This window comes from Microcaecilia unicolor, chromosome 13 (assembly GCF_901765095.1).
Source record: "Microcaecilia unicolor chromosome 13, aMicUni1.1, whole genome shotgun sequence".
Lineage (NCBI taxonomy): Eukaryota > Metazoa > Chordata > Amphibia > Gymnophiona > Siphonopidae > Microcaecilia > Microcaecilia unicolor.
Window position 1 is genome coordinate 75232298 of NC_044043.1, and position 24865 is coordinate 75257162.

The 24865-nt window shown below is 42.8% G+C and overlaps 1 protein-coding gene across 1 annotated transcript in view; it reads left to right on the forward strand.

Moving 5' to 3' along the window:
• The window catches only part of PLCH2 (phospholipase C eta 2), a 727403-nt gene that overhangs the window by 606166 nt on the left and 96372 nt on the right, over nt 1-24865 (forward strand). Inside the window, exons 8-10 of the mRNA XM_030185738.1 lie at nt 2955-3158; nt 8549-8669; nt 20351-20522. Coding sequence (XP_030041598.1) covers nt 2955-3158; nt 8549-8669; nt 20351-20522 — 497 coding nt within the window. The remainder of the gene's footprint in view (nt 1-2954; nt 3159-8548; nt 8670-20350; nt 20523-24865) is intronic.

The following is a 24865-nucleotide window of genomic DNA, read 5'->3' on the forward strand; positions in this document are numbered from 1 at the left end:
AAGGAGAGACTAAATCACCTGTAGGATGCGGCAAGGTTCTTCTGCCCACCCATCTTGGGCCCAGGCCCACCCAAAATTGAGTGTCTGGCTACGCCCCTGTGTTGTACTGTGGCATTTCATCCTGCTGTGCTGCAGTGATATGCTAGATGCCAATCAAAGAAGCAATATCAACATTTTAAATTGATCTTACTATTCAGTGATTTTTCTAGTTCTTCACTCCCAATTGTTTTTCTTTCCTTTTAGAGTTAAGGTAAACTTGGGTGGGGATTCCTCCGCTGAGCCTTTCCTAAGAGCTGAAGTGTTCTATTATCTACGAACTTCCTCCTTTTCTGAAATCACTGAAGAGGAAACTGCAAATTTTCTTTACTTCTCCAAACTGACTACCTGTTCCTCTGATCCTATTCCTCTCTATCTTGTTGGGCAGACCGGATGGACCGTGCAGGTCTTTATCTGTCGTCATTTACTATGTTACTCAGCACTCTCTCTCCTACTGTCATTCCTTCTATCTGTCATATCCTCAGTCTTTAATGTTCCACTGTAACTGTTTCTGATGCCTTAATCAAAAAACCTTCATTGAACCCTACCTGCCCATCCATCTATTGCACCATCTTCCTTCTCCCTTTCCTATCCAAGATACTTGAACATGCTGCTCACTGCCATTGTCTTGACTTTCTTTCATCTCAAGCTATTCTTGATCCACTTCAATCTGGCTTTTGCCCTCTATCTTCAACTGAAACAGCCCTTGCTAAAGTCACAAATGACATGTTCCTGGCCAGATCCAAAGGTCTCTAGTCTATCCTCATCCTTCTTGATCTATCTGCTGCTTTTGACACTGTTGATCACCACCTAGTCCTTGATATGCTGTTCTCACATGGATTTCACGGCTTTTTTCTTCCGTGGTTTTCTTCTTATCTCTCCCATCGTACTTTTAATGTATGCTGTGGTGTATCCTCCTCCACTTCTATCCTACTTATCAATTGATATATCTCAGGACTCTGTCTTGGGACCTCTTTTTACTCCATCTATACTTCTTCCCTTGGTGCTCTGATCTCTTCCCATGGTTTTCAGTATCACCTTTATGCTGATGACTCCCAGATCTACCTCTCCACACCAGAAATTTAAGCAGGAATCCAGGCCCAAGTCTCAGCCTACATGTTTGACATTGCTGCCTGGATGTCTCACCGCCATCTGAAACTAAACATGGCCAAGACTGAGCTTCTTATCTTTCCCCCTAAACCCAGGGCCGCTGGGGCCGGGCCCGGGACAAGGCCACCCCCGGACCCCCCCCCCCCCCCACCCGAGGTCGCCGCCCACCTGAAGTCGCCGGGCCCCCCTCCACCCGCTACCGGGCCCGGAACTAACCTTAAGCCTCCTTCTTTCACTTCGCGCAAACAGCAGCAGGGCAGACCTCTCCTCCTTCCTTCCGTGCCCCGGCCTCGCGGACGTTACGTCAGGCGAAGGCGGAACACGGAAGGAAGGAGTGGCCTGCCCTGCTGCTGTTTGCGCGAAGTGAAAGAAGGAGACTTAAGGTTAGTTCCGGAGCGAGGCGGGCGGGCCACACTGCAGCGGCGGCACCGCCTCCCCCCCCCCCCCCCCCCCGGAGGCCCGGGCCCAGGGACTTTTGTCTTCCCTGTCCCCCCCTCTCGGCGGCCCTGCTTAAACCCATCTCTCCTCTTCCCCCATTCTCTATCTCTGTGGATGACAATCTCATCCTCCATCTCATCAGCTCGTATCCTTGGGGTCATCTTTGACTCCACTCTCTCTTTTTCTGCACATATCCAAGAGCCACTCCCACCCAGATAATTCTGACTGAATATTGGCCCCTTAATGTTTTCATAACCTGTGTTCAATCTTCAGGTAAGAGGGCTTGTTGTTTCATTCTCTTTAACATCACCAAAATTTGTTCCTTCCTTTCTGAGTACACTACCAAAACCCTTATCCACACTCTTATCACCTCACGCATAGACTACTGCAAATTGCTTCTTGGAGGTCTCTCACTAAGCCATCTTTCTCCCTTTCAATCTGTTCAAAACTCTGCTGCACAACTTATATTCCACCAGTGTCGCTATGCTCATGTTAGCCCTCTCCTCAAGTCACTTCAGTGGCTCCCTATCCATTTTTGCATACAATTCATACTCCTCTTTTTGACTTACAATTGCATTCACTCTGCAGCTCCTCAGTACCTCTCCACTCTTATCTCTCCCTGTCTCCCTACACTCCTCCCCGGGATCTCCATTCATCGGGTAAATCTTTCATATATGCACCCTTCTCTTCCACTGCTAACTCCATACTCTATTCCTTTGACCTTGCTGTACCATACACCTGAAATAGACATCCCGAGTCAGTATGTCAAGCTGCAGCTCTGGCTATCTTTAAATCATGGCTCAAAGCCCTCCTTTTTTAAGCTGCTTTTAACGCCTAACTCGTATTCAATTGTTCTTTGTTTTTTTTTTGTTACATTTGTACCCCGCGCTTTCCCACTCATGGCAGGCTCAATGCGGTGGGCAATGGAGGGTTAAGTGATTTGCCCAGAGTCACAAGGAGCTGCCTGTGCCGGGAATCGAACTCACTTCCTCAGTTCCCCAGGACCAAAGTCCACCACCCTACCCACTAGGCCACTCCTCCACTCCTATGTCTGTTTTATAATTCACAATTTATGTAATTCCCTTATCCCTTATTTGTTCTGTTTGTCTGTCTTGATTAGATTGTAAGCTCTGTCGAGCAGGGACTGTCTCTTACATGTTCAGTGTACAGCGCTGTGTACGTCTAGTAGCGCTATAGAAATGATAAGTAGTAGTAACTGTGTTAGTAAAGTTCAACAACCAGATGGCAGATAATAACCTTTCATACTGGAATAATTTGATAATATGTTTGACTTAATTTCAAGTGTTGTTAGTAGAAGAAGATAGATCTTCAAGTAAATGTTAACCTAGAATACACTTGCTTCCCCATAGGGTTTACGAACTACACACGAAGTCCAGCGGGAGATATTTTTAACCCAGAACACTACCAGGTCAACCAGGATATGACTCTTCCACTGAGTAACTATTACATTTCATCTTCCCATAACACATACTTGATGGGTGACCAGCTGATGTCACAGTCCAGAGTAGACATGTATGCCTGGGTGCTTCAGGCAGGCTGCCGCTGTGTGGAAGGTAAGATGGTAGGGTGATCTGTCAGACTTCTTAAGTGTGGCATTAAGATGCACATGATTATAGAATGATAAAATCATTGGGAGTAATAATCAGCCCATGGCTCTGCATACCTGGGCATTGTGCCAGGTTGTGCCCAGATATTGGCACTGAATATCCAGATACTCAGTGGCCACTGGCATTGATCTGTGTATCAGGGGCGTAGCCAGCCTTCCGTGGGAGGGGGGTCCAGAGCTCGAGGGGAGGGGGCACATTTTAGCCCCCCGCCGCCGCCCCCTCCCCCCGCCATTGTCACCCCCCCGTCTCTGCCGACCCCCCTCCCGCCGCGAACCCTCCCCCGCCGCCGCCTACCTTCCGTTTTGCTGGCGGGGGACCCCACTCCCCGCCAGCCGACGTCCTCTCCGACCGTTCTCCTGCAGAGAAAAGTCTTCTTCCTTGCATGCTGACATCGTGCAGGACGTCAGACTCAGAGAACAGTTCTGTTCTGTTCTGTTCTGTTCTCTGAGTCTGACGTCCTACGTCAGCATGCAAGGAAGAAGACTTTTCTCTGCAGCAGAACGGTCGGAGAGGACGTCGGCTGGCGGGGAGTGGGGTCCCCCGCCAGCAAAACAGAAGGTAGGCGGTGGCGGGTTCGCCGGGAGGGGCGTCCTGACTGAAATCTACGGGGGCCCAGGCCCCCTCAGGCCCCACGTAGCTACGCCACTGCTGTGTATAGGTGATAGTCAAACTGGAACCTAGATAAAATTGGCCTATTTGTTGTCCTAATTGTATGCAATGTGTAGTTTTTAGAAATTGTATATGTTACTTGTGTAATATGCCTAGAACTGTTGAGATTGTGTGGTCTATAAGTGGTTTAAAAATAATAAAATAAAATCTTGAATATTGCTGCTAATTGGATAACTGCCAGCTCTTCCCAGACTTCACCCCTGGGTCGTCTTGGCATTTACCAGGATAATGCTGAGGCAGTCTGGATTTTCACCAGTATTTTCTGGGTATGACCTGGTCAGCAGGACTGATATCGGGCCCTTAATGTTTTGATAAGGAATGACCTGTGCTCAATCTTTAGTCATGAGTATGAAGATGTTCTCAAAAGGATCAGAGTTATTTGTCTTCAGTAGGATATTATGATAATCGCCCTCACAAAATAATGGGTTGGCCAAAGATGGTCTTTTTGACTCAGTTGCTTCTTTTTAGGAGCCTTTAGCAAGAGATTCCTGTTTTGCTGGTTTAGAATGACGAGTTGTAAGTAGAACAACAAACAGGAGCATTTAAGTGCATTCAGTAGAGGGAATTTTCTTAATCCCTCTACTGAATGTGGTTTGGGACCACTAATGAACATATATAGAAATAAAGAAGCTTTCTGGTGATAAAACCTACTTAGTAAAGCTTTAACTTTTGGGTTGCCTGAATCAGTAAGTTTGCTAGCTCTGTTCTTTGAGAGGAATCTTCCTCTGATTTGTTTCAAAATTAAAAAAAATACCTCCCCCCCCCCCCCCAATTTTCCTCTTAAAATATCCCAATTACAGTGCATTTTAATAGATAAAAGGGAAATCTTGCACAAGCTCTGTGGGGCTCTGCCCTCCACAGTGTCCTCCACCCATGGTGCAGGAGCTGAATCTGCAAATTGCAACATGGCACTCACCTATACTGCTTACTCTACCCCCCCTACTTTTACGAGGAGGGTGAATTGGAGGAAAGCTAGAACTGGACCAACAAATGGAACCCTCCACCGCAATTTTGAAGCCAATTTCTAATCCTGCATAAAGCCAACATTTCTCATTCTCAAGAGTCATCTTATAGTGCTCTATTAAGGTACTAGTGGAACCATGCCCGTTTTCTCAACAATGAAACGGGCTCTAGGAAGGCCGTCATGTAAGCTTTTTTTTTTCTCTCTCACCCCTGCCCTCCCCTCCATGTCCAGCGATTCTTTCCTCCCATCCCCTCCCCTCCATGTCCAGCGTTTCTCCCCTTCCCTGCCCTCCCATCCATGTCCCTCGATTCTCTCCTCTACTGTCCTCCCATCCATGTCCATCAGTTCTCCTCCCCTCCCCTTCCATTCCCCTCCCTCCTTCCCTCCCTCCCCTCGATGTCCAGCGATTCTCTCCTCCCCTCGATTTGTACCTGAACGTTCTCTGGCTGGCTGACTGGCGCTGGCTTCCGTTCCGTTCGTAACATCCTTCCTGACGTCAGCTCGCCTCCAGCGTTCACTTCCCTCTCACTATTCCGCCCTCTGACGTCATTACGTCTTGACGCGAGGGCGGGACAATGAGGGGGAATGGAACGCTGGAGGCTGGCTGACATCAGGAGATGTTACGAACCCAGACAGCCAGCCATGGAACATTGGAGGTGCAAATTATTATATAGGATATGTCACGGCTTATGAATGGATTGGCAGAAATTTGATTCACTTGGTCTAATGTCACAAGTTATTATCTTCCCTGGGTTCCATGGTGCCTAAATCAGGCAGAGGTATGTCTGATTCGAAATGCTCAAAATATTTGAAACCATTTAACATGGAACAGCGATATGCTTCTGATCTGGGTTCTATAATCCATGTTTGCTACTTGTTGCAGTAGTACCATTTGCTGATGATAAAACATTTTGGATGGTTGAACTTGGAATGGTGTCCTTCAATTCTTGAATTCCCGTACTATAGTTTTGTAGATATTTCTATCAGCCACTCCTTACTTTTTTTCCCTCCCCCTCCCCTCTCTGCTGAGAACCTTTCTGTCACATTGTAGTTGCATATGAAATGTATGTTAGGATGGGGAGGGGGCCACATGGGACACAGCTCATCAAATCTGGCAGCATGTGACAGAATGCCAGATTTCCTTCCTGACACTTAGAGGCAGAAAGAAGTGTGTCTTTTTTTTGTTTTGTTTTATTCATTCATTTGTTTTAACATAAGAATAGCCATACTGATCAGACCAGTGGTCCATCAGTATCCTGCTTCCAAGAGTGACCAATCCAGGTCACAAGTACCTGGCAGAACCAGAATTAGAAGCAACATTCCATGCTACAAATCCTGGGGCAAGCAGTGGCTTCCCCCATGTTCATCTCAATAACAGATTATGGACTTTTCCTCCAGGGTACACTAACCACTGTTGCCACATCCCCCAGCAGCGAGTTCCAGAGCTTAACTACTCTTTGAGTGAAAATACTTTTCATCGAGTGTCCCTTGGTCTTTGTTCTTTTTCAAAGAATGAAAAATCGATTCACTTCTACATGTTCTACAAAACTCAGAATTTTATAAACCTCGATCATATCCCCCCCCCCCCCCCCCCCCCCAGTCATCTCTTTTACAAGCTGAAGAGCCCTAAACTCTTTATCCTTTCCTCATATCGGAGGAGTTCCATCTCCTTTATTATTTTGGTCACTGTTCTTTGAACCTTTTCTAAGTCCACTATATCTTTTTTTGAGATACGGTGACCAGAATTGAACACAATACTCAAGGTGAGGTCGCATCACGGAGCGATACAGATGCATTATAATATTCTTTGTCTTAATTTGCATCCCTTTCCTAATAATTCCTAGCATCCTGTTTGCTTTTTTCAGCGTATTGTCTACAATGACACCTAGATATTTTTTTCTTGAGTGCTGACTCCTAAGGTGGACCCTAGCATCAGGTAACTATGATTCAGATTATTCTTCCCAATGTTCATCACTTTGCATTTGTCTACATTAAACTTAATCTGCCATTTGGGTACCCAGTCTTCCAGGTTCCTAAGGTCTTCCTGTAATTTTTCACAATCCTCTTGTGTTGAATAGTTTTGCGTCAACTTCAAATTTAATCACCTCACTCATCATTCCAATTTCCAGATCATTTATAAATATTTTAAATAGCGCTGGTCCCAGTACAGATCCCTGCGGCACTCTACTATTCCCCCCTAATCCATTGAGAAAAATGGCCATTTAACCCTACACTTAGTTTTCTGTCCAAGAACCAATTCCTAATCCACAGAAGGACATTGTGTCCTATCTTATGACTTTTTAATTTTCTCAGGAGTCTCTCATGAGGAACTTTGTCAAAAGCTTTCTGAAAATCCAGATACCCTACATCAACTAGCTCATCTTTATCCACATGTTTATTTGCACCTTCAAAGAAATGAAGCAAATTGGTGAGGCAAGACTTCCCTCGGCTGAACCCATGCTGACTCTGTCTCATTAAACTATGTTTGTCTACGTGTTCTGCAATTTTATTCTTTATAATAGTGTCCACTATTTTGCCCGACACAGACTGTCTGTTTGTGATTATACTTGCTTGATCCTTTGGGGATTCGTGAGTATAATTGGTTAAATTCTTTTAACACAGACATCAGGTTTACCGGTTTATAATTTCCAGGATCATCCCTAGAACCCATTTAAAAAATTGGCATCACATTGGCCACCATCCAATCTTCAGGTACTATGGATGATTTTAACAGCAGGTTAGAGATAACTAACAACAGATGGGCAATTTCATGTTTGAGTTCTTTCAGTACCTTGGGGTGTATGCCATCCGGTCCAGGTGATTTATCACTCTTTAACTTGTCAGTTTGGCTCAGAACATCTTCCAGATTCACCGAGATTTCTTTCAGTTCTTCCACATTGTCACTGTTGAAAATCATTTCCGGTACAGGTGCTATTTTTTCTTTTACAGCACAAACTATACATTTTTCTTTTTTTACATTGCACATGCTAAAATGACTTGAAGCATGAAAAACAGCATAGCAAATATCATGGGTGTCTTTTATAATGTAATTTTAAAACAGTACCACATACCCAGGCAAGTTCCGAATCTAAAACCCTGGCTATCACATCCTAATCACTTTTCTTTTCTGCTTTCCTCTTGTGTCATCAGCTGAAAAGGGACCCAGTGAGGCAGCTGTGGTCACTTTCTTGTCTTGTGTTGCCAAACATTTCATTTCAGATCATGCTAGCCTCCTCAAGTATAGTTTCAGGATGCTGGCGTTACAGCTCAGACGGTAGCCTATGATCTGAAATTCCATTCACAGTTTCAGCCCTGTTTTTCTTCCACCAGTCTTTTCTTTCCTTTTAAATATCCGTCAGGAGCGGCTTGCGCTGCGATTTGCTTCACTGAGCCTTGCCAATAAAGTGAATGTTTTTAGACAGCTGAATCTCGGGGGATATTTCAAGATTACCTTCAAGCATTGAAATGTAAACTGTTCTGTATGAAAAAGAAAATATTCTGCAGCACTGAACTTGATAGAGGCAAGAAGAGAAATTTCCAGTTGTTCATGGAGTAGCCTTAGTCTAACCTAAACTGCAGTGCATGTATATTCGTGTGATGTGAAAGACAGATATAACTGCGACTGAATAAATGAATGTTTCTAAACTCCCCGAGTGAAAATTGTGCAAGTGACCCTAATTTGTTGCTTTCTCATGTCTTGCAGTTGACTGTTGGGATGGACCAGATGGAGACCCAATTGTGCACCACGGCTATACCTTAACTTCCAAGATCGTCTTCAAAGATGTTATTGAGACTATTAACAAATATGCCTTCATCAAGAATGAGTAGGTAGCCTTCAAGCCCACTCCTAGGTCTCAACCTGCTCGGGTTTTTTTTTTCGTTATTTTTTTTCTTACAGAGACTACTACTACTACTATTTAGCATTTCTATAGCGCTACAAGGCATACGCAGCGCTGCACAAACATAGAAGAAAGACAGTCCCTGCTCAAAGAGCTTACAGTCTAATAGACAAAAAATAAAGTAAGCAAATCAAATCAATTATTGTGTACAGGAAGGAGGAGGGTAGGTGGAGGCAGGTGGTTACAAGTGGTTACGAGTCAAAAGCAATGTTAAAGAGGTGGGCTTTCAGTCTAGATTTAAAGGTGGCCAAGGAAGGGGCAAGACGTAGGGGCTCAGGAAGTTTATTCCAGGCGTAGGGTGCAGCGAGACAGAAGGCGCGAAGTCTGGAGTTGGCAGTAGTGGAGAAGGGAACAGATAAGACTAATAGCTTCTTCAGTTCCACAGTGGTTTAGCCCAGCAAAGTTTTATATTTTAAGAAAGGGTTTTAACTGTTATGCACAGCAGAGTCAAAATATGTGTGGTAAAGTGTTCCTACACAGATAAAGTAGGTAGATTTCTATATGGGTGTCATGATGATTTGGCCTAAAGATGGAAAAAGATGAGGTAGTTATGCTTTCTCACTTCGTGTAGTTAAAACAATACTGAAAGCAACATATTGGTATGTTCAAATTATAGAGTCTTAAGGAGCCTCACTCTTTTCAGCGTTACTCATTGAAACAGAAAAACAAAGGTTATTAAAGACCATATATAGCCTATCCAGTCTGCCCATCCTTGCCATCTACTCTCCCTATCACTCCCTTAGAGATCCTATGTACTTGTCCCATGCTCTCTTGAATTCAGATACTGTTTTCATCTCCACCTCTTCCACCAGGAGCCATTCCACGAATTCGCCATCCTTTCTGTAAAGAAGTATTTCCTCAGGTTACCGTATTTTTCGGACTATAAGACGCACTTTTTCCCCCCCAAATTTCGGAGGAAAATGGGGGGTGCGTCTTATAGTCCGAAGGTAGCGAGGTCCGATTTCGGGATCGCCTTCCCCCCGAGTTCGGGATCGCCCTCCCCTACTCACGTCACGCGATGTTCTCTGGTGGTCTAGTGACGTCGGGGCAGGAAAGAGCCCCCTCTTTCCTGCCCAGCGCGCTGCTCTCCGTCTTCCTGTATGCTGCTTGACTGACGGTCTCGGTGAGATTCAAAATGGCCGCCGAGAATTGAAGTCTCGGCGGTCATTTTGAATCTCGCCGAGACCATCAGGCAGCATACAGGAGGACGGAGAGCAGCGCGCTGGGCAGGAAAGAGGGGGCTCTTTCCTGCCCCGACATCACTAGACCACCAGAGAACATCGCATGACGTGAGTAGGGGAGGGCGATCCCGAACTCGGACAAGACGCACCGGAGCACCTAGGTTTTAGAGGAGGGAAAAAAGGAAAAATTTTTTTTTCCTATTTCCCTCCTCTAAAACCTAAGTGCGTCTTATGGTCCGGTGCGTCTTATAGTCCGAAAAATACGGTACTTCTGAATCTATCACCTTTCACCTTCATCCTATGCCCCCTTGTTCCAGAGCTTCCTTTCAGCTGAAAGAGACTCACCTCCTGTGCATTTATACTGCATAGGTATTTAAATGTCTCTATCATATTTCCCCTCTCCCGCCTTTCATCCAAAGTATATATATATATTGAGATCTTTAAGTCTGTCCCCATATGCTTTATGATGAAGACCACTGACCATTTTAGTAGCCACCCTCTGAACCAACTCCATCACATTTATATCTTTTTGAAGGTGCAGTCTTCAGAATTGTACACAATATTCTAAATGAGGTCTCACTGGAGTCTTATACAGGATTTATTTATTTATTTTATTTATTGCATTTGTATCCCACATTCCCCCACCTATTTGCAGGCTCAATGTGGCTTACGTAGATTTGTTAACATTGTCATTTCAGGATATCAGATACAGTTCGTAATGTGTAGCAATTAAGGAAGAGAAGAAGGAAGAGAGTGATTAGAGTAGTTATAGAAGGTGGGCGTTCATACTTGAGTGGGTTGGTGAGGTGACTTAGTGAGGCTATAGGTTCTCATTGTAGGCCTTTTTCCTACTGGCTGTTCCTCTCCCTATGCATTCAAGCATCTTTCTAGCTTTCACCATTGCCTTTTCTACATAAGTACATAAGTATTGCCATTCTGGGCAAGACCAAAGGTCCATCGAGCCCAGCATCCTGTTTCCAACAGTGGCCAATCCAGTTCACAAATACCCGGCGAGATCCCCAAAATGTACAAAACATTTTATACTGCTTATCCCAGAAATAGTGGATTTTCCCCAAGTCCATTTAATAACGGTCTATGGACTTTTCCTTTAGGAAGCCGTCCAAACCTTTTTAAAACTCCGCTAAGCTAACCGCCTTCTACCTGTTTGGCCACCTTAAGATCATCACTAACAATTCCATTGCTTTCTTTACTACTGTCGCAGCTTGTCTTTTGCTGGGGTTGACTACCTGAATTGACCTACTTCCAACTGCCACCCTCAGCTGGTTATTGGGCTGGTGATAGTTCCAGATTGGTGCGTATTAAGCCCATTGCCATGTGTCAACCCTTAAGTAAAAGGGGCCCCTAAGTTACAGGATTATGTTTTAGGCCGCCCCAGGGTAACAAGCTGATTTTATGTAAATTGTATGTTGATGCTGTAGTTTGTACTTGTATGTAATTTATTAACTAGGTCCTATTGTTATCCATCCAGAAAATCAGTTAATAGGCAGATTATAAAATCTAATAAATTAGATTTGCTGACTGTCCCAGAGTTAGAGGTTTGCTTATCTCAGCATCAGGAGAGAGCATTTTCCATGAAAGCACCACAACTGTAGAATGCTCTCCCGACTGCAATGTGGAGTAGAAGGGGTTTTTCCAGTTTAAAAATGGATTGAAGATTTGTGTGTTTGGTGTGCTATCATTGAAACCCTGGCGTGGGTTTTGAGTTGATAGATTATGGGTTAATGTTTTGTAACAGTCTATGATGCAATCATTATTGTTTAAGTGTTTATTTGTTGGACACCGCAGAAAAGGATTTTTGGATCTGCCGTATAAAAGTTTGAATAAATAAGTGGAGTAGGAGAGAATAGGCAACCTAGATAAGCCACGCAGTCTTTATCCACCAGTGTATTCCATGTTTCTGTGCATCTCAACTTCTAATTTAAAAAGAATGAAGAAGCTAAACAAATGAGATGCCAATAAAGTTGGATATCATTTGTGCAGGTATGAGGATATGTGTATCCCTAAGTGTGCAGGTGATTTTGATCTTTCAACCAGGGGTGTGCTGGTAAATTTGTAACAATGGGCTCTCTCTCCGGGCATAGCCGGCCCTGAAAATTTTTTGGGGGGAGGGAAATACATGCCTCTCTCTCCCCTCCCTTGTGTGGGCCCGCTAGGCATACCTTTGCCGAGCCCTACCAGCCAATAAATGGACTGCCACCATTCTCTGCTGCTTGTTTCTGGCTCTGAGCAGCATGATGGAACCTTCTTGCGCTTGCATGAAAAGTCCCAGCCTGATGCTCAGAGTCAGAAACAAGGAGCAGGGAGCAGTAGCAGTCTATTTACTTGGCTGGTGGGGCCAGCATCACTGCCAGCAAAGTAAAATGGAATTCAGGAGGGGGCCCAAGCCCACATTTTGGGAGTCAGTTGTTAAAGTAGCCATGTGGAGGCCTACTTTAACAACCGGCTCCCAAAATTCTTAAAAACTTAACAAACGGCTCTCGCGAGCCCGTGAGAGCTCGCTCCAGCACACCACTGCTTTCAACCATTAACTGTTGCCATATAAAGAAAAAAAAAAGACAACAGTGAATACAAGCCTATAAATGGTGCAATCTATACACCTTAGGTATGATGTAGAAGAAAATATGTTTGGTGAGTGAGTGCCAATGCATACAATGCTATTAAAGTTCTGTACTGAAAATGAAACAAACAAAATCCTGGTTTTATATTATTTTTTAAACATCTAAAAGAGAGAGAAGACCTTGTTCTCATGGAGAACCTTGTTACACTCATCTAATATTGTATAATAGCTTGAGAAATGGAGAAATAGCAGTCAGATGTACCGACTCCAATCTACATTATTTCTGTCTATTGTCTCTGGGATTAATCTAAAATAAACACCCACTTAAATGTCACTAAATGCCAAATAATTGTAGCGTTTCAGGTTCAAATCAATTGTTCTTCTGTAGCATTGTTCAACATTTTTGAAAAAGCAGATATTATTCATCAGGTAATAGGCTTTGAATAAATCAGTCTGAATATGTTAGAAAGAATCACATTTCTAGTTTTGTATTCCTTCAAACTGCAGGTAGATGGATTCTAAGTATAGAGAACAAAAAAATGAGATTTAATAACTTAGAAGGGAAAGCAGCAGGGTGTGAAAAATGACTGACTGGAGGAAATACAAGCAACTGTGGAGCTGAAGACATTATGTCCATCATGTGATCAAGTCCTGTCCGTCCCATCAGAAGGAATGCTCAAACTCCAGTCCTTTGTGACTCAGGGCTAGATTCACTAATCAATTGTTAGAGCCCTTCCCTTACCGATTCCCTTAGCGAATCGGTAAGGAACGGGCATGCATCAAGGAAAAGGAATGCAAATGAGCTGCTCATTGTAGCTCACTTGCATTCTCTATTCCATCGCTAAACAGTCGGCCGGTCGAGCATGCGCAGAGCAGCCAAGCATTATGCTGGCTGTTCTGCGCATGCCAAATACGCCTCCCTGTGCAGCCTGAAGATGCCGCGCTGCTCACCCCCCTCCGATGTGGCTCGATCCAGCAGAGGTGCAGTTGATGACGCCCATTCAAAAAAACGCCCATTTCGCCGTCTTTCCCCCTTGCAATAATAAAAACGTCTTTTCTGGCAGTGCTTCACTCAGCTCAGATACCAGGAAGTCTCTGAGCCAATTACAGCGCGTTTAGCTCGGCTAAACGCGCTGTGATTGGCTCAGAGACGTCCTGGTCTCTCAGCTGTGAAGCACTGCCAAAAAAGGCGTTTTTATTATTAAAAAGGGGGGGAATGATGGCCAGAATGGCCGGCCATCCAAAAAAAACCATCCATTTTGGCCGTCATTCCCCCCTTGCAATAATAAAAACGTCTTTTTTGGCAGTGCTTCACAGCTGAGAGACCAGGACGTCTCTGAGCCAATCACAGCGCGTTTAGCTAAATGCGCTGTGATTGGCTCAGAGACTTCCAGGTCTCTCAGCTGAGTGAAGCACGGCTAAAAAGGACGTTTTTATTATTCCAGAGCCTGTTTGATTTTTTTTTTAATATATAGTGAAGAACGTCCACAAAGGACGCTCCTGACGAGCACTTGGCCGTTTTTGCCCAGCGATTTTTTTTTTTTGCATTTTAATAATTTTTCCAATCCTGCGCAGCCCCAACGAGAGGTACAGACCTCTCGTTAGATTTTCCAGCGTTAAGGCAATCGGAAAAGGTTAGTGCATCTCATTACAATGGGGTTTCTACACAATTTGCTCATCTGCATTCCGTTTTTGTTAGCTGCTACCGTCGTCGGAAAAAAGTCTTTAGTGCATGCCAGGGTTTACTACTTGCTCGTTAATGGCTCTTTAAGGGCTTGTTAAGTTTAGTGCATCTGGCCCTCAGTGCTACAGCCAAGTAGATAGAGGCTGTCATTTGTAATGACATATCCCATGTCATTAACAAATGAAAAAGAACAGAAAAAACACAACCTATTGGGGGGGAGGGGGGTTCATTCTATGATAATAGAGTGCATCCTTTCTACAAACAAATGTCCCAGGAATGACATGGGAAATGAGACAAAATGAAAACTTTCTGGCTGCCTATTCCTGCGACCAAGCTGCAAGGCTACCTTCAAGTTTAACATGTTTGATTTTGGATGCAGTTTTATATGTGCCATTGTTATATATTCTAACACTAATGGAACCCAAATAAAATGCTGAGGACTCTATAAACAAAGTATCAAAAAGTCCTCAAAAAACACTGATCAAAAAGTCCATCTAACGAGACTGGATAATGCACTACTCAATTAAATGATATCACCGTGTATATAGAGTAAAAATAAAATAATAATAATGAATAATAATTGATGACTGAAGCGTAAGCCCTCAGTTTTGACACAGGCACCAGCCATTAATAATAAGCAGAGTAATATCAATGAATATTACCCCGATCAGGGGCAATCCTGGTGCTCGTGTCAATGTCAACATCAAGGGGCTCGACACTGAAGTGTGAATAAAGTGATATAAAAGTGAAATGTGGTGTAACAAAGCAGTCACTGTCAAGTCTAATAATTAACCGATCTCAAAAAACAAATTGCACACAGCAGTTGACAAATAAATACCTTATCCATGTGTTCCTTTAATCTCTGTCCCCAAGGGCCCTTCTCTGAAAGGGCACAAATAAAGTCTTGAAAACGCAAGGTCCTGTCACTTTGGGACAGAGGTTAAGGGACACATTTATGGAGGGTTTATTTGTCAAGTACCAGGTGCAATTTGTTTTTGAGATCAGTTAATTTTCTGACTTTATAGTGACTGGTTTGTTACACGACATTTCCCTTTTATATCACTTTTTTCACACTTAAGTGTAGAACCTGTTGATTTTGACATTGATATGAGCACCAATGGTTGCCCCTGTTCAGGGTAATATTAATTGATATTGCGCTGCTTATTAATGGCTGGTGCTGGGGTTCAAAACTGAGGGCTCACACTTCACTCATCAATTATTATTCATTAATATTATTTTATTTTTATTCTATATGCATGGTGACATTATTTAATTGAGCAATGCATTATCCGGGCTCATAAGGTTAGTTTTTTTGGGGGGGATATTTGATGTCAAAGCAGTTCACATTACATACAGTATTAATAAAGAGCCCTAGCAGGTTCTCAGCCAGGGAGTTCACAAAAGGGAAGAAAACACAACACGGGGATAATAAACAGTTTACTATCTCTACCAAAGAAGAAAACACATGGACAAAGAATGCAAGTTATTTCAACCACGGGATTAAAGCAGAAGGGAAAGAGGGGGAAAAATGTGAGTTGGAGGTTTAAAAAAAGAAAGATTAGTCATTCAAAGGGTTTAAGAAGGCAGGAAAGGCTGCAGTCTGCTTATTCAGTGGCATTTAACCACACAGTACCGTGAATATGCAGTGTGACCGTTGTGGCACTGTCCTGTTAATATTGGGGCAGTCTGTGGATGGAGTCAGGCCAGAGTCAGCTGTTATGCAGGCAGTGAGGTTCAGCGCCGGTCCCCCATAGCAAACCGGGCAGATAGGACTACCTTTTGCATGGTGCTATCTTTGTCCAGGTAGCAATGCGGGTGCCAGCGCTGAGGCTGGCACCTGCATAACTTCCTGGGTCCATGGTTGCCCAGATATTCAATATCAGTACCCAGACATGGCCCAGCATTGAATATCTGGGTCAGAATCAGCTTGTAGCAATCGGGAGCTGAGTATTGGCCAAAAAGGTTTTTTTGTTGAAAAACCTTTACTATAATAATTTATAACTGTGTCTGCAGTGACTAGCCAAAAAACACAAGCTAGCTTCTTATTGAGGGGGATAGCTTGCGTTATATGAATTTGGGTAATCTTTTTGGTCCATCACTTAGGGGGTCTTTTACAAAGGCACTCTAGCGCTGTCATAGCACACTATGTTAAACACTAGAGACACCCATATATTCCTATTAGTGTCTGTATCGTTTAGCGTGTGCTTATTTTTAGTGTGCGCTAAAAACATTTGCGTGCCTTTGTAAAAAGACCCCTTAAACTATTATTATTATTATTAGCATTTGTATAGCGCTACCAGACTCATGCAGTGCTGAGCACCTGACACAGAGAGACAGTCCCTGCTCAATAGAGCTTACAATCTAAAAATACAGACAGACAAGACAATTAAGGGTGAGGGAAGTACTGGGTGAGAAGGAACAAGGGGGGAGGCAATTGAGTAGTAGCTAGGAGCCAAAAGCAGTGGTGAAAAGGTGGGTTTTCAGCATAGATTTGAAAACAGGTAGAGATTAACACAAACTCATTCTCAGTAAATATTTTGACGTTAGGGTTTTCATTTTGAATATGTATCTGTAAAACGTGTTGATTGTGAAAAGGGGTTAATAGAACAGAAAACTGAAATGTCATTTGATAAAGCAATCAAGATGTAGACCAGGTTTCACTAGTCTTAATTTCAAAGACAATGTCAATACAAGTGACTTGGTCCTAGAATTGGAAGAGTGGCCTTGTGACCAGAGCACCGGATTATGATTTATGAGTCTTATGACATAAGTTCAAGACTTTTCTTTATGACCTTGGTCAACTTATGTTATTTCTTTGATTTACCAAGACCCAGGTGAAAAGAAGGTATTTGATTTTTCACGGAGAGAGTAGTGGATGCTTGGAATGCCCTCCCGCGGGAGGTGGTGGAAATGAAAACGGTAACGGAATTCAAACATGCGTGGGATAAGCATAAAGGAATCCTGTGCCGAAGGAATGGATCCTCAGGAGCTTAGTCAAGATCGGGAGGCGGGGCTGGTGGTTGGGAGGCGGGGATAGGGCTGGGCAGATTTATACGGTCTGTGCCAGAGCCGGTGGTGGGAAGCAGGACTGGTGGTTGGGAGGCGGGGATAGTGCTGGACAGACTTGTACGGTCTGTGCCAGAGCCGGTGGTGGGGAGGTGAGGATAGTGCTGGGCAGACTTATACGGTCTGTGCCAGAGCCGGTGGTTGGGAGGTGGGGCTGGTGATTGGGAGGCGGGGATAGTGCAGGGCAAACTTATACGGTCTGTGCCCTGAAGAGCACAGGTACAAATCAAAGTAGGGTATACACAAAAAGCAGCAAATATGAGTTATCTTGTTGGGCAGACTGGATGGACCGTGCAGGTCTTTTTCTGCCGTCATCTACTATGTTACTATGATTTCATATAGCTAACCCAGGGGCCCTTTTACTAAGCCACATAAGCATCTCTGTGCGCCCAATGTAGCTATTGCTCGGCTACCATGTTTCTCTTGCGGTAATTTCATGTTTGGCATGCGTACGATAAACGCGTCTGGAAAATAATTTTTATTTTCCACACGTATCAGACATGCGCCAAGTGGCACTTGGCGCATGTAGGTCATTACCACCCAGTTACTTTACCGCTAGGTCGATGACTGGCGGTAAGGTCTCAGACCCCAAAATGGACGTGCGGCAATTTTCATTTTGCCGCACATCCATTTTCAGCAAAACTTTTTTTGTCAGTTTTTGTAGGTGCGCTGAAAAATGGTTCTGTGCACGCCCAAATCCCGCGTCTATACTACCGCAGGCCATTTTTCAGCGCGCCTTTGTAAAAGGATCCCCCCCCCCCCCCCCCAGTCAACAAATGTAGAATAATAATATTTTAGAATGCTCTTTACTCACTGTAATTGAAGTGATGGAATCTTCAGAACAGAACGATGTACAACTGAGCTTCTATGACATGCACTCACCATTGTTCCTATGGTCATCCTTTTTATGGTGCTGCATCTTAACCTGCAATGTGACTCATTTCCTTATGATTGTTTTATTTCATTTGACAAGTGAAGTGCAGAGAAGGGTGACAAAGATGATACAGGAGATGGGACGGCTTCCCTATCAGGATAAGCTGAAGAGGCTGGGGCTCTTCAGCTTGGGGGAAAGGCGGCTGAGGGGAGATATGATAGAGGAGGTCTATAAGATAATGAGTGGAATGGAACGGGTCGATGTGGAGCGTCTGTTTACGCTTTCCAAAAATACAAGGACAAGGGGGCATGCGATGAAGCTGCAGTGTGGTCAATTTAAAACGAATCGGAGGAAATGTTTCTTCACTCAAAGTGTAGTTAAACTCTGGAATTCGCTGCCAGAAAAAGTGGTTAAGGCGGTTAACTTAGCGGACTTCAAAAAAGGGTTGGACGGCTTCCTGGAGGAAAAAGCCATAGAATGTTATTGAATGGATGAGGGAATACAGTATTTCTAGGATGGGCGGGACAAATTGCTTGTTCTTTTGGCCGCTGTCGGTGATAGGGTGCTGGGCTCAATGGACCCTTGGTCTGTCCCAGCATGGCGATGCTTATGTACTTATGACATTTTTGCACTGTCCTAATCCCTTGTTATAACCTTACATAGGCAATAGACAATTACAGCAGTAAAAGTATTCAAATACCAGTACATTATAAGTAACATACCCTGCCATATTGTGTCAACATAGTGTTCAATAAAATATTTTAACAGACGGCACAGGATGTAAGCAAAGGTGGAATGCATAGATAAAATAAGAGGTAGAAAAAGTTAGAAAATAAGGGGAATAAAGAAATGTGCATGTGCAGTCAGAGAGGTGCATGAGTGTGATTTAACTAGGGTAGGAGTAGATAAGTCATACTACAGTATGCGCAGCTGCTGTTAGTCCTTGTGTATCTGTCTAACTAGTTAGCTGCGTCTTCCATTAAAGGCTTGGAAGGAGATCCAAGCTTTCACCTGTTTCCTGAAGTAGGTATTGTCTCATGTGTAGTGAAGTGTTTCAGGGAGTGCAGTCCAGAATGTGGGGGCTACTGCAGAGAAAGCTCGCTGGTGGGTGGCATGTCATGTGATGTCCTTCGGAAAGAGTGTGATTAGGGATAATCCTTGAGGGGAGGACCTTAGAAACCTTGGAAGTATGTAGAGGGAGATCCCTGTGGCCCATTTCAATTAAGGGCCTTGAAGAGCAGACATAGGGATCCTTTTACAAAGGCGTGCTGAAAAATGGCTTGCGGGTTTTGAGTGCGCACCGATCCATTATTTTAGCCTGCCTGAAAAAAAAAGGCCTTTTTAAAATTATTGCCAAAAATGGACTTGTGGCAAAATGAAAATTGCCACGTGTCCATTTTGGCTCTGAGACCTTACCACCAGTCATTGACCTATTAGTAAAGACTCATGCGGTAACCAGGTGGTAATGACCTACGCGTGCCGAATGCCACTTGGCGCATCCGTTATGCACACCAGAAAATTAAAAATATATATTTTTCAGACGTTCGTAGTGGACACGTGCCAAAAATGAAATTACCGCAAGAGCCATGCGGTAGTCGGGCGGTAACTCCATTTTGGTGCACGTTGAGCGCACGTAGATGCTTATGCGGCTGAGTAAAAGGACCCCATAGAGTTTTAAATTTAGCTCTTTATTACCCTGGTAGCCAGTGATGATTTTGCAGAAATAGTGTGATGTGATCATGTCGCTGCAGCATTCTGAATCTATTTGAGCTGGTGCAAACCCTTTGTAGTCAGACCAGCGTAGAGTGCATTACAGTAATCCAGTCCTTGATGTTATCATGGTGTGAACCACCACTGTGAATAAAACTGATGACTTACAGAGTGCTTGACCACAGAGTTTCTACAGGCTGCAAAATTCTCTTGTAAAGTGTGGTAGTAAGACTATTTTTAGGTTGATAATTTGTTGCTGTTGGCTTTCCTGAACCAAAACTTTAGAGCCTGAAAACTGAGATCTATATGTAAGGAATTATACTATAGATATGACCTGATTCTGTCCCTCAGGTTTTTGCTATTTGTTTGACAGTCTTTTCTGTGAAAAATAGTTGTATATTTTGGCATCATGATTTTATTTTTAAGGCCAGTAAGTTGTATCACTGATTCAGTGCAGACTTAAGATGTTTCATCCGTCTCAACTTCAGAAGCTTCTGTCTTTCCTTTTGGCAGATATCCAGTTATCTTATCCATCGAGAACCACTGCAGTGTTCTCCAGCAGAAGAAAATGGCTCAATATTTGACAGAAATCTTAGGAGATAAATTAGACCTCTCCTCCATGTTTAACGAAGATTCCACAACACTTCCATCGCCTGAGAGCCTCAAAGGCAAAATATTAGTTAAGGTAACATTCTTCCTTTGTTGTACATTATTTTATTTTATTTATTTTTCTTACATTTGTACCCTGCGCTTTCCCACTCATAGCAGGCTCAATGCAGCTTACATATTGTATACAGGTACTTATTTGTACCTGGGGCAATGAAGGGTTAAGTGACTTGCCCAGTGTCACAAGGAGCTGCCTGTGCCTGCCCACTAACCACTAGGCCACTCCTCCACTAGCAACATTCCATGTAGAATCTCAAATAGTGGCAACATTCCATGTAGAATCTCAAATAGTAGCAACATTCCATGTAGAATCTCAAATAGTAGCAACATTCCATCTAGAATTGCCAATAGTAGCAACATTCCATGTAGAATCTGAAATAGGGAAAGGGAACTGGGACTTGATATGCTGCCTTTCTGTGGGGTTTACATAGTATATACAGGTACTTATTTGTACCTGGGGCAACGGAGGGTTAAGTGACTTGCCTGTGCCTGCAGTGAGAATTGAACCCAGTTCCCCAGGACCAAAGTCCACCACTCTAACCACTAGGCCACTCCTCCACTAGCAACATTCCATGTAGAAGCCTGCCCTTGCAGCCGCGCAGGCTTCTGTTTCTATGAGTCTGACGTCCTGCACATACGTCCTGCAGGACGTCAGACTCACAGAAACAGAAGCCTGCGTGGCTGCAAGGGCAGGCTTCTACATGGACTGTTGCTAATGGAATAGCAACATTAACATTCCATGTAGAATTTCAAATAGTAGCAACATTCCATCTAGAATCCCCAATAGTAGCAACATTCCATGTAGAATCTGAAATAGGGAAAGGGAACTGGGACTTGATATGCTGCCTTTCTGTGGGGTTTACATAGTATATACAGTTACTTATTTGTACCTGGGACAATGGAGGGTTAAGTGACTTGCCCAGAGTCACAAGGAGCTGCCTGTGCCTGCAGTGGGAATCGAACTCAGTTCCCCAGGACCAAAGTCCACCACTCTAACCACTAGGCCACTCCTCCACTCCCTTAGGGTTACCACATATGTAGGGACAGTCTGATTCCAGTCTACTTTCCTACCCCATTGCATTCTGAGACTTGTAGTTCATTTCTTAATATATTAAAACCTACAAGTCTCAATATGCAATTTTTGTAAAACATGGACCAACTTTGCATCTCCTTGTTGATATCTCTAAGAGTAGGTTCTGCAGTATATTTTGAGATAACATACATAGTTTAAATGTAAAGTCTAAGGGTCACAACTCATATTAAAGAGCTATAAAGCTAAAACAAGAATTGAAGTATTTTTTTTCAAACTGCATTCTGTTTCCCACATTTCACTAATAATGTTCTTTGCAAACTTTGTGCCAAACTGATGGCTGAATTTTTACCTGTTCCGCAAATGTTTTAAGTTTCCGATCACTAAACTCTGTCTCTCAAAATGTGTAGATGAATTTCTGTCTCATCAGATGCTCTGTAGATAAGTTTACAGATCTGTTGGGTGCAATGTTAAATCTCCAGGTATTTTATTTATTTTTATTAGCATTTTGGGGGGAATTCTATTACAGTGTGCTGTGTGTATAGATGTTGATCCTTTAAAGAAACATAGGCATCTACTTTCCGTTATAGAATACTAGTGTAACTGAGTTTATACCAGACATAGAACTGGTGTAAGTGGGCGCTTAAGCGTCTGTGATACACATGAAACGTATAGTATTCTATAAGTAACACATGTAAATGGAGGCTCCGCCCAGAGTCCGCCCATGTAGACATCCGCCTGTAAACTACATGCTACATAAGATATGTGCATATTTACACAATGGTGTATAGGTGTGTATTAAGTATATACACACAATGTGCACACATGCATGCAATTATTTATTTATTAGGATTTATTTCCCGCTTTTATGAAGGAATTCACTGAAGGTGGTGTCAAGCATAAGCAATAGGCAATTACAACAGTAAAAATATTCAAACAACAATACAAAGTATGCTACATTACAATGCCAACACAATACGCAATAAAAAGTTTTAATAGACAGCATAGGGTGTAAACAAAATGAAATATATAGATGGTTAAGTTAGAGTAACAGGAGTAAGAAAATAAGGAGACTAACAAAATTGCACGTCGGGTCAGAAAGGTGCTTGAATATTATATTAGCTAGGGTAGGAGTAGATAAACATGGCCTGCTATAATGGTGTGCAGCGCCGCTGCGTATGCCTTGTAGTGCTATATAAATGATTAGTAGTAGTATGTGCAAGCATTGTTACTCCTTGTGTGTGTCTGTGACTAGCAAGTTAGAGCCAGGGTGAAGATCCAAGCTTTCACCTGCTTCCTGAAGTAGAGAGAGTTTTGCATTAAGAACATAAGAATAGCCATACTGGGTCAGAACAATGGTCCAGCTAGCCAAGTACCCTGCTTCCAGCAGTGGCCAATCCAGGTCACAAGTACCTGGCAAGAAACCCAATTAGTAGCAACATTCTATGCTACCTATCTCAGGGCAAGCAGTGGCTTCCCTCATGTCCGTCTCTTCTTTGAATCTTTTCTAATTCCGCTATATCTTTTTTGAGATATGGTGACCAGAATTGAACTATAAACTTTTACATGCAAGGTAATCACTATGTTGCTAAATTTTAAAAGGGAGGAAAAAGGGCTTCAATGATGTCTGTCATGTCTCGGATAACTTTGGACTAATGACTAGACAATCTCTTTACTAATCCCAAAAAACCTCCTTTAATTTTTATTTAACGATTCTTATTATCCTTTTGTTTCATGTATTTTTTCACTTGTATCCGGTACTTATCTCGGTTTGAATTTTGCCTCGCCCTACAGTACGATGCCATTTCATAGAAGCTTCTTCAGGAGCGGTTGTGAATGCAGCAACTGTAGTACTCTATAAATCAAAAAAAAATTTTTAGCGTTAACTTCTGTGGCTCTGAGGCTTATTCGTACTTACAGATACTAAATCATTTATAAATTTTTCAAATAATATGCAGTCAGCTCTTACCGTGCCCTTCTCCATAAAGATTTTCTGATCTGGCAGTTGATTCTAAAATGGCAGCTAGACTTTTAAATAAACACTGCTACTCATGTACCAAATGAAAACGCCACTGAAAAATGATTGGTCAGAAAAATGCTTTCCAGTCTATGGCTATATTTAAACCTTGCAGTTTAATTGTTTGAAGTTTATTGACCCAAAATTGTTCTTTTTGTACCAATTTTTCCCCCGTCCCTTCCTCGTATGGACTCCTTGATGTGATCAATCATGCAACATTGAAATTCCTTTAATGAATGTGATTTGTGAACAATCACAGTGATATGAAAAAATACATGAAACGAAAGGAGAATAAGAATTGTTAAATAAAAATTGAAGGAGGTTTTTTGGGTATCAGGAGTCTCTCATAAGGAACTTTGTCAAAAGCTTTCTGAAAATCTAGATATATTACATCAGCCGGCTCACCTTTATTCACATGTTTATTTGTGCCGTCAAATAAATGAAGCAAATTGGTGAGGCAAGACTTCCCTTGGCTGAACCCATGCTGTCCCTTTAAACCATGTTTATCTACGTGTTCCATTATTTTATTCTTTATAATAGTTTCCACTATTTTCCCTGGCACTGAAGTCAGACTTACTGGTCTGTAATTTACAGGATCACCCCGGAACCCTTTTTAAAAATCGGAGTTATATTGGCCACCCTCCAATCTTCAGGTACTACAGATGATTTTAACGACAGGTTAAGGATCACTAACAGCAGATCGACAATTTCATGTTTGAGTTCTTTCGGTACCCTGGGGTGTGTACCATCTGGTCCTGGTGATTTATCACTCTTTAACTTGTCAATTTGGCTTAGTACATCTTCCAAGTTCACTGAGATTTCATTCAGTTCCTCCTCATCGTCACCCTTGAAAACCATTTCTGGCTCTTACATCTTCTTCCATAAAGACCGAAGCAAAAAATTAATTCATTCTCTCCTCTATGGCTTTTGGCCTCCCTGAGTGTCTCTTTTGCTCATTCGTGATCTAACGGTCCCACAGATTCCCTCATAAGTTTTTTGCTTCTGATATACCTGAAAAAGATATTACTTTGCATTTTTGTTTCCACAGCAAGTTTTTCTTCATATTCTCTTTTAGCCTTTTTTTAATCAATATTTTGCATCTAGCTTGACAGTGCTTAAGTTGCTTCTTATTTTCTTCATTCAGATCTTTTTTCCATTCTGTGACTGATGCTTTTTTTTTGGCTCTAATAGCCTCTTTCATGTTGGCTGTCGTTTACTCTTCTTTCCACCTTTGCTAATACGTGGAATACATGTAGTCTGGGCTTCCACGATAGTATTTTTAAACAATGTCCATGCCTGAATTAAAATCCTAACC